Source organism: Aotus nancymaae, unplaced genomic scaffold (assembly GCF_030222135.1).
Source record: "Aotus nancymaae isolate 86718 unplaced genomic scaffold, 86718_ANA_hifiasm-v0.15.2.pri h1tg000029l, whole genome shotgun sequence".
NCBI classification, from domain to species: domain Eukaryota; kingdom Metazoa; phylum Chordata; class Mammalia; order Primates; family Aotidae; genus Aotus; species Aotus nancymaae.
The window spans coordinates 13,669,952-13,679,550 of NW_026988442.1; the positions used below are offsets into that span (position 1 = coordinate 13,669,952).

General features: G+C 48.0%; 1 protein-coding gene across 1 annotated transcript in view; it reads left to right on the forward strand.

Moving 5' to 3' along the window:
* Positions 1-7,300, forward strand: part of CHMP4B (charged multivesicular body protein 4B) — a 41,573-nt gene extending 34,273 nt beyond the window's left edge. The window contains exons 2-5 of the mRNA XM_012455171.3: positions 1,486-1,663; positions 3,927-4,041; positions 5,042-5,168; positions 6,431-7,300. Coding sequence (XP_012310594.1) covers positions 1,486-1,663; positions 3,927-4,041; positions 5,042-5,168; positions 6,431-6,495 — 485 coding nt within the window. The 3' untranslated portion in view covers positions 6,496-7,300. The remainder of the gene's footprint in view (positions 1-1,485; positions 1,664-3,926; positions 4,042-5,041; positions 5,169-6,430) is intronic.
* The last annotated feature ends 2,299 nt before the right edge of the window (positions 7,301-9,599 follow it).

The window sequence follows — 9,599 nt, forward strand, 5'->3', positions numbered from 1 at the left end:
TAAGACAGATTAACAAGAGAAAAACCATATTTAGTTGAATATGTACATGTGGAAATCACACAAAATATGACACTTGAAGAAGAGTCAGATGCTTGAAGCTTATATAGCATCCTGAGTTACTGAAAAGAATAGGGGCTTGGGCTGGGGGTGGGGGCACAAGTTATGGGAGGGTGAGGGGAAGAATTACTGTATGGTGAATAAAGGTTGTGTTATGCAGATAAAAGGTCTCTTAGGTAGTAAAAGTTGTCTGGAGCAGCCCTCTTCCTGACACAGATAATTTTAGTAATGTAGCTTTCCTTCCTAGATGTACTTTTTTTTTTTTAAACGAAAGGACAGCTTTTTGAGCTACCAGTTTCCCAGAATAACCAGCTCAAAATATGCCAAAGAAGTATATTTTGGGGGTTTGGCGGTGGTATATTCTCATTTCCTATGGTCATATTTTGGGGTGGTGTGTTCTGAGCCCCAACATCATCTAAGATGCGTGCTAAAGATACTTTTCAGTGTGAAGAGTGGAACTGAGACCATGAGGGGAAGGAAATCTGGGTTTCAAGTTGGGAGATGTGGTTTTGGTCCCAGTTCTGCTACACATTCACCGTGGTCAAATTGCTTGCCTTGACTACTGGACCTTCCCAGGAGATGATCTCTACATACGGTCTCTGTGTGCTAGGAGGCTAAGGCAGATGATGCCACTGACTTGACCAAATGGTCAGACTCTAGGTTTGGCCATGGCAGGGAGTTGTGTCTGTCTTTTTAGTGTAGTTGTGTTTTCGATGATGGAGAACGCTATCGTAGCCGTCTTCAGGCATGGGGCTTTTTGCTTGTGAATACATTTCCAGAAGGAAACCACTGGGTCAGAGGTTAAGAACATTAGGATGATTGTTGCTGTGTTGCCATATTCCTTTTCGGAAGCATTGTAACAGTTTACAGAGTTGTTGGCTATGAGTGAAATAGCATTTTTAATCCAAACTGATCTAGTATTTGGTATGGTCATTATATTTATTATTTCTGTAATGTAGTTGGCATAAAATGGTACTTTAAAGTTGCTTTATAATAATGAGAGCCGCTTTTTTGGAGGGGTATACACACTGATTAATGTGCCAGGCGTTTACAAACATTAAGTCATTTGCTGCTCACACTGACCCCATCTGTGAAGCTAAGTAGCTCATCTGAGCCTGTGAGCTGGGGTTTGACCCCAGAGTGTCTTCTTCCTCAAGTAGCTGTCCCTGCTTTGATTTGTGTGTGCGCATGGTTACTGAAGGGTTGAATTTGGCTTGTGTGCTTGTTTACTGGCCATGTTTTGAGGTATGTGAATTTTATGTTTTTGTAGAAAATTGAATGTGCTCTCTGTGTAGAATTTATGAACCCTCTGCTATAGTGGAAGCTACAACAGAGGTGCTTCCAGTAGAGTTGGGGAGAAGACTCAGTGAACACTAGGACTCACCCTGTGCCTGGGCTCTCTGAATCCCTGTTTTCTCCCCCATGCAGCGGCCCTCCAGGCACTGAAGCGTAAGAAAAGGTATGAGAAGCAGCTGGCACAGATTGACGGCACGTTATCAACCATTGAGTTCCAGCGGGAGGCCCTGGAGAACGCCAACACCAACACCGAGGTGCTCAAGAACATGGGCTATGCCGCCAAGGCCATGAAGGCGGCCCACGACAACATGTACGTGTCCACCCGCCCCTGCGCCACGGGGCACCCAGGCCATGGCCTTGGGCACACGGATCCCTTGACTTACCTATTCGAGCACCCAAGTTTGTTTTAATTCTCATTCTTTTTTGAAACTCCTAAAATGGATGATGTGCCTTTGGAAGCAGATCTCATGGGATGCAAAAATATTTTCTGAGTAATTCAGTGTTATTGTGATGAGCATAGTTTCAAGCTGGAAAGGTTCTCTTTAGAAGGTCCTCTTTTCCAGACCTCCGGTTATGAAGGTGAGGGAAGCTGTGTGACATGGGAGCTTGGATAGAAATGGGATTAGAATCAGTGCCCATGATTTTTCCCTGATGCTCAGGGGCCCTGAAATGTGTGGTTCATCCAAGAGCTTTGGATCTCTCCGTTCCAGTGTCTGCTTTTGATGGAGTTGTCTGCCTTCTCCCTTGCTCTCCAGTTGTAGCTGTCATATTGACAATGATCTTGCCCTCAGCAGTCCTTCTTCCCCTATATGGCTACCTCTCATGACAGTGGCCTAAGAAACTAAATAACCAAGCTTGTTACAATTGTAACTAAAGGCCAAGGTAAGGAGGCTCCAAATGAAGGCCTCTCTCATGAATAAAATCTGCATTTGGGCTGGGCGTGGTGGCTCATGCCTATAATCCCAGCACTTCGGGAGGCTGAGACGAGTGGATCACCTGAGGTCGGGAGTTCGAGACCAGCCTGACCAACATGGTTGAAACCCCCTGTCTACTAAAAATACAAAAATTAGCTGGGTGTTTTGGCGTGTGCCTGTAATCCCAGCTACTGGAGGCTGAGGCAGGAGAATCATTTGAACCCAGGAGGCGAAGTTGCAATGGGCTGAGATTGTACCACTGCACTTCAGCCTAGGTTACAGAGCAAGACTCCATCTCAATTAAAAAAAAAAAATCTGCATTTTTTTTTTTTAGTGCTTAGATTTGGCAGCATATATTTGGGGGTGCTAGGAGCCTTTTTTGCTTCCTTTTGGGTACTCAGCTGTGCTGTCCAGTGGGTAGGGAAAGCACGGAAATGCACCTTATGGGCTTGCCATCTGTTTTGTAAATAAAGTTTTATTATTATTTGAGGCAGGGTCTTGCTGTGTCTGTCTGGGCTGGAGTGCTGTGGCCCAGTCCTAGCTCACTGTACCCTCAAAGTCCTGGGCTCAAGCCATCCTCCCACTTCAGCCTCCTGAGTAGCTAGGACTACAGGTGTGTGATATCATGCCTGGGTAATTTTTAAAATTTTCTGTAGGGATGGGGTCTCACTATGTTGCCCAGGCTGGTCTCAATCTCCTGGCCTCAAGTGATCCTCCCTCCCCGGCCTCTCAAAGTTTTGGGATTACAGGTGTGAGTCACCATGCCTGGCCTTTAAAGTTTTAGCGAAATACAATCATGCCTCTTAATTTACATATTGTCTGTGGCAGCTTTTGTGCTATGCAGCAGGGTTGAGTATTTGCAGCAGAGACTCTATGGCCATAAATTCTAAAGTATTTACTATCTGGCCCTTTTCAGAAAAAGTGTGATGATCTTGCTCTAGAAATATGAGGTTGCAGGAGAAGTAGCCTTCAAATAAGTGAGGTTTTGTCTGAGGTGGATGTTCACTGGAGCGAGGTGCTTGATTGAAGATGATATTTAAGCCTCATTTCTGTGTTCTCCTAGAAACCTAGCAGGGAGCTCATTAAATACTGTGCAAATGTTGATGTATATGTGTATATATTGTCTTGAGTAATTATAGGTTTTATGATTGACAGTGTATAGAAGAAAATTCTGCATATTTGCCTTTCCTTTGGGGTCCTAGAGGATCCATAGGTGGACTGAGTAGATGGAAGGCCTGTCAGGCGGCATGGCTGTCTTCTGTGATTTGTGCTTTTACTTCCCCCTGTACGGAGTTACTCTTGGGCTTGAAAAAGAGCTGTTGGCCCAGGAGTTAAAACCCTGTGGTCTTAACTGACATGTTTACTAATTTGGCCGTAGGACCTTGAGAGTGCCACCCGACTTTGCTAAGCCTTACTTCCTTAGGATGTTAGACTGGGTAGTGTCTTAAGGACATTCCCATCCCCTTGAGTTTGTGGTTCTCTATTTTAAAGGGGAGAAGGCAGGCAATAATGCTAAGTAACTCCTCAGAGGGAGTAATTGCAGGGGGTGTGGCTGGGAAGTTGATGGTGTGGGGCCCAGTTTTTGCTCCTGCCTTGCCTTGCAGGCCCTCTTTACACAGCCTAATAAATTGACACGATACCTGTCCATTTCATTTGAAGGGACATCGATAAAGTCGATGAGTTAATGCAGGACATTGCTGACCAGCAAGAACTTGCGGAGGAGATTTCAACAGCAATTTCAAAACCTGTAGGGTTTGGAGAAGAGTTTGACGAGGTGAGTGGTTTGTACAGATTCCATAAGCTTCACAAACAACCCCCTGTAGGCTGCCCCTTGATGTGTTTTTGAGACTCTCAGGCAGGGAGTATTGGGACTTGGACAGAGACAGGGCATGGTGTTAACCCTGTCTGGATTCTGCATTGTAAGGGACACTTTCCCTATTTGGGGTAGAAGCTTATGTAGAGTAAAGGAACATTCATCAGGACCCTTCAGCAGGCTTCAGGTCACTAACTGATTTCAACAAGTAGCTAGCCTGCACCTTTCCAGGGCAGGCCCTGGCATAGAGCTGGGCAGCAGAGATGACCAGGCCCTGGAGAAGTTCACAGGATTTGCCTCAGACAGCTCCAGCATGAGGGAAAGGTAAAGCCAAGGAGGGAGCACTTACCCCTGACCCAAGGGATCTGTCTGGATCTCGGGACCTGCCAGTTTCTGCTGTCGCAATTTGGGGCCTTGAGTCTCTTAGGTTTTTAAAATACAGTACCAGCCCCTGTTGAAGGTACTTCACTATGTGCTAGATTTAAGTCTCCTGAAGCTCTGCTCCTGTCTGCTGGACCTTTCTTTGTGCTTTCTGACCCCTGCTGTATAGCTGAGAAAACAGCCTGCAGGTCTTACCTTTGGCTCTCAACACCAGGGTTTTCATACTGGAGTTTGATAGATGAATCAAGTTCATTTCAAATCAGCAAGCATTCCTGAGCATTCACTCTTGTGTCCATCTCTGAGCCAAAGAAACAGGAAGGCAAAGATCCCCTCTCCCAGATGCTCACAGTCTAGTGCAGGACACCAGAGGTGTACATCACTGATGCACAGCAGTGATATGTTCCCCAACAGAAGCCGCTTTACGATATTTGAATCACAGGGTGTGGAACCTGGAGTTCACCTCCCTGCAGACCTTCTCAGAGGGGTGTGTGTCTCTACTGAGCATTAGTTAGGTAGGGGGCATGACCATGGGGTCTGGGATTCTCAGGGAGGGCACTCACATTGTGTTTCCTTTTACCAGGATGAGCTCATGGCGGAATTAGAAGAACTAGAACAGGAGGAACTAGACAAGAATTTGCTGGAAATCAGTGGACCTGAAACAGTCCCTCTACCAAATGTTCCCTCTATAGCCCTACCATCAAAACCCGGTGAGTGCTTCTAGAGTTATGATACACCCATGAGGGCATGTGGCGGGTGATCTTGGTCGGTTGGCTTTGGGTTGTGTCCTGAGCTTGCCCAAGACTGGGAACTAGATAGGATCCATTGTAATGGCCACAGAGGCCATGTCACCTGCCTTTTTCTGATTTCTCTCTAGAACAGGGTTTCTTAATCTTGATGCTATGGACATGGCCAGATAACTCTCTGGGCAGAGAGATGAGAGTGGGGGCAGGGTTGTCCGGCGCACTGTGGATGTTCGGGACCACTCCGGTCTGAACCTACTAAATGCCAGTAGCAACCGCCCTGAGTTATGTCAACCAAAAATGTCTTCAGACATGGCCAGATGTCCCTTGGTAGGGGTTGGGAGGATCACCCCCAGTTGAGAGCCTCTTTTCTAGAATGATTTTTCCTATTTTACTAAAGAAGAGAAAGTTCCAGGCATTATGAGCAGGTGTGAGAGCTCAAGTGCAGGGCAGCTCTTGCCCCTGTCTAGTATCCTGTACTGTACACGCCTGCAAAAGCCCTGGCCCCTAGAGGCAGCCCCTGGGCAAAGGAAACAGCTTCAATGCCTTTAGAGACCTGGCTCTGTAAAACCTTCATTTCCTCCTTCTTCCCTTTCTCCATCCCCTTGCACAGTATTTCACTCCCAGATAGAAGTAATCCACACAGAACTTCTAGAAAAAGTGAGACAATTTGATACGGCATGAGAGAGAGTCCTGGGGGCGGTGCATGACCAGTGTGGTCACCTCCCTGTCCTGTGTATAAAGAGGAAACGGCCCCCTCAAGTGGAGTCAGCTGCCTGGAGTCTTGTGTAGGCAGAGACCATCCAGCAAGGCTCCTGGAGCTATGTAGCCATGGGTCAAGCCACTGGAGGTGAAATTGGGGGTTGGCAAGGATTAGATCTCTTGGGGGGTTCTTCCCACTCTCCTCCCACCTTGGAGGCTCTGGGCCCGAAGCCTTGTGGGAATCCTGATGGCTTCTGTGTAGAATTCTTGTTTTGTCTGGTCCTGCTGGAGGCAGAGGGTGTGCACTGCCAAAGTGTGTTGGTTTTCCATAGTTTTATTTGGAAAACCAGAGTTTTATGTGGCAGCTTTTAGGCACCAAGGAGCAGTCTGCCTACAGCCTGGAGAGGAGACTGGCCACAGGGCAGGGCTGTTGGACAGACGCCATGGAGCACAGGCAGCCCCAGGGTCCGGCCAGAACATGTTGAAAGCACCAGCTGTCCTAAACAGCCTTTTCTCTTTTCACATAGCCAAGAAGAAAGAAGAGGAAGACGACGACATGAAGGAATTGGAGAACTGGGCTGGATCCATGTAACGGGTCCAGCGCGGGCTGGGCCCAGACAGACTCTGGTGGCCTGCGCAGCGAGCAGGCGTGTGCGTGTGTGGGGCAGGCAGGACGTGGTGCAGGCAGGTTCCATCGCTCTCAACTCTCACTCCAAAGCAGTAGGGCTGCATTGCTGCTCACTCTCTGCATAGCATGGTCTGCACCTGGTGGGATGGGCGGGGGAGGGGGGTGGGCGGGGTGGGAAGTGCCTGCTGTTTATAATGTTGAATTTCTGTAAAATAAACTGTATTTGCAAATCCAACATTAAGCTTCTGGACTACGCTGACTCCACTGCTGAATCCTCAATGGAAAGGGTCTGTCAATTACAGTTGAAATGACCTGAAATGTAGCCTCTGTCCTTGTAAGTCAGTTGACTTGCCGCGCATCTGTTTGTATACTTGTATGGTACTGGCAGAAAAGTCATTTTTAAAAAGCCATAGGCTTTTCCTTGCCCTTAGCTGTAATAATGCATCTGATTTTGATTTCCTCCAGAGCTGTATTTCTGTCCATCACTTGTGTACTGGCCCTGTGTTTGCCACTCTGGCCCACTCCCCACGTCCTTGCTTCCCTGGTCTTTTGGAGTTTGTGACATTGATTTGAAATGGATGGTGTTCTCTTGAGAGCAAGTGAGATTGTTAGAATTAAGTTCCAACTATACAGTTTTCTAACATAGCTATAAGGTCCTTGTTGCTGTTTGTGATAACTGATAGATAACTCATTGGAAACATGTGCATACATTTATATTCAGATGAAATTATGGTTTGCACTGTCTATTAAATATCTCAATTAATTTTCATACTTTGCTGTTGTGTTTAATCTATCATTTGCCTTGGGAGCTGACCCTTTCCAGACCAGCAAGGTGTACAGTGGAGTCTGGAAACATGGAGACTTAACCATGACGTGTGTCATCAGTTTGAACCAAAGAGCAGAGCTTGTCTTACTAGAAGTCTGTTCAAGTTCTAGATCGGCCTTCACTGTGCTTGGGGACTCTGGGTCCAGTTCAGGGTAAGTTGGTTCTTGGGCACTCCAGGGTATTCCCTATTTCTTTTCTGCCAGTGTCCATGGGCAGTGCCAGCAGGAGCCTTACCATCCGACAAGGCTCATCGGGAACATTGAAGAAATGGCCTTTCTCATGGGGAGGAAGTGTAGGGCGTGACTGAGAATCTGGGACATGGAGTTCACCCCAGCACTGCTGAGACTCAACAGATGACTCTGGCCCAGCTCCTTCTACTCTGTACCCTTTTCTTTGGTCTTGTATCCCCTTGAGAATCTGATGAATGCTGTGGACCCTCCAGAAAGGTAGATCTCTACATACTCATTCTTAATTCTGCATGCAAATTTGCAGTATTAAGAGGACACCCTTAAGAGGAGTGCTCACCCTGTGCTCACTCCCAAACCTTTTAAAGTAAAACCAGCCTGAGTTCACAATGCGACACCATCATTGCTCACCGGGCGCCCTGGGGCAAGTTGCCTCCCCTCCTTGGGGCTCCCGTTCTCACCTGGAAAGCAAAGGGATGGGAGCAGATCAGTTCTGAGGTCCTGTCTGTGTGGAGTGGCTCATGCCCTGTCCCTCACCCATCATTGGGCCATCCCAGGGCTGCCATACTTAGAACTGGGACTTGAAGATAGTGGCTTGAAAATACATGACTTGTGTGGAGGTTGGGGCTGGCTAGTCTCAGTTCTTTCACTTCAAGACAAATCTAGTGGCAGTGCTGGCTGCCAGCTTCCACCCCCTCAGCCTGCACTGGTGTGGCCTCTGGGATCACTTGGTGTGGGAGACCCAGTGGACTTCCTTAAGCGCTTCTCATCAGCTGCCACAGGGCTTCTCGCCGTAGGTCTATGTGAGGGGAACTTGCAGACTCAAGCTTCCAGCTCTGGTGGACCCGGAAGCCAGGTCCAGGGCAGGGTCTGTGACTCCTCTGAGCAATAGCTGCTTATTTCTACTAGGTGTGGGTCTTGTGCCAGGGCCCCTGGGGTACAGTGTTAAGTAATCCCCAGCCCCTCTCCTGTTCTCAGGAGGATCGTGGGGCCAGAGAGAGAAGTTAGCGAGTCAGGATTCCTTGGCTATAAGCAACAGAAGCCTCAACCCGCTGGTATAAGCGATGAAGACATTTGCTTATTCATGAAAACTTAGTCAACAGATATTTCTTGAGCACCTACTATGTGCTAAGTACTATTTAAGAAGCCAGGAGTACAGGCATCAGAATCCCTGCCCTCAAGGTGGTTACAGTCTAAAAATTTCAGGACAAGAAGTCTTGGTGGTGGTGGTGGGGTTCTGGGTTTGGAGTAGTGGTTCAACCATATCTTCAAGAACTAGATTCTTTGCATTCTTCTGCTCCAGCACCCTGGACACATAGAGGCTTCCCCTCCCTCCCCCCCTTTTTTTTTTGAGACAGGGTCTCACTTTGTCACCCAGGCTTGGATACAGTGCTATGATCATGGCTTACTGCAACCTCAAACTTCTGGGCTCAAGCAGTCCTCCCACCTCAGCCTCCTGAGTAGCTGGCATACTACTCCCAGCTAATTTTTACATTTTCTGTAGAGAGAGAGTCTCACAATGTTGCCCAGGCTGATCTTTGACTCCTGGGCTCAAGCGATGTTCCCACCTCGCTCCTGTTGCCACACCTCGGCCTCCCAAGGTTCTGGGTTTGCAGGAGTGAGCCACCACACCTGGCCGGAAGGCTTGCCTTCTCTTGGTTGTGAGATGATCCTTCCTCACACAGCCAGTGTCACGAAGCAGCAGGCCCAGCACCCGCCAGCTTTCCCTTCACCCGAGCCCATGTTAGCAGGCCAGGCTTCCCCAGAGTCTTCTCACAACTTGTCCTTTATGCCTCGTGGACCATAACTGTCACATGGCCACTTCTTGCTGCAAGGTAGTCTGGAATGTTTGTACAGGACAAAAGAGACCAATAGGGCTCTCCCATAGGGCTGGGGGTGGAGCCTTCCTTCCCTGAATATATTACTGCCCACTTAACTTGATGCCTGGAGAGAATTGGGTTTCTTTTAGCAAGGAAGGAGGGATAGTTGCTGAGCGGGTGGCACTGACAGTGTCCACCATGGAGGCAGATCATCTGAGGTCAGGAGTTCGAGACCAG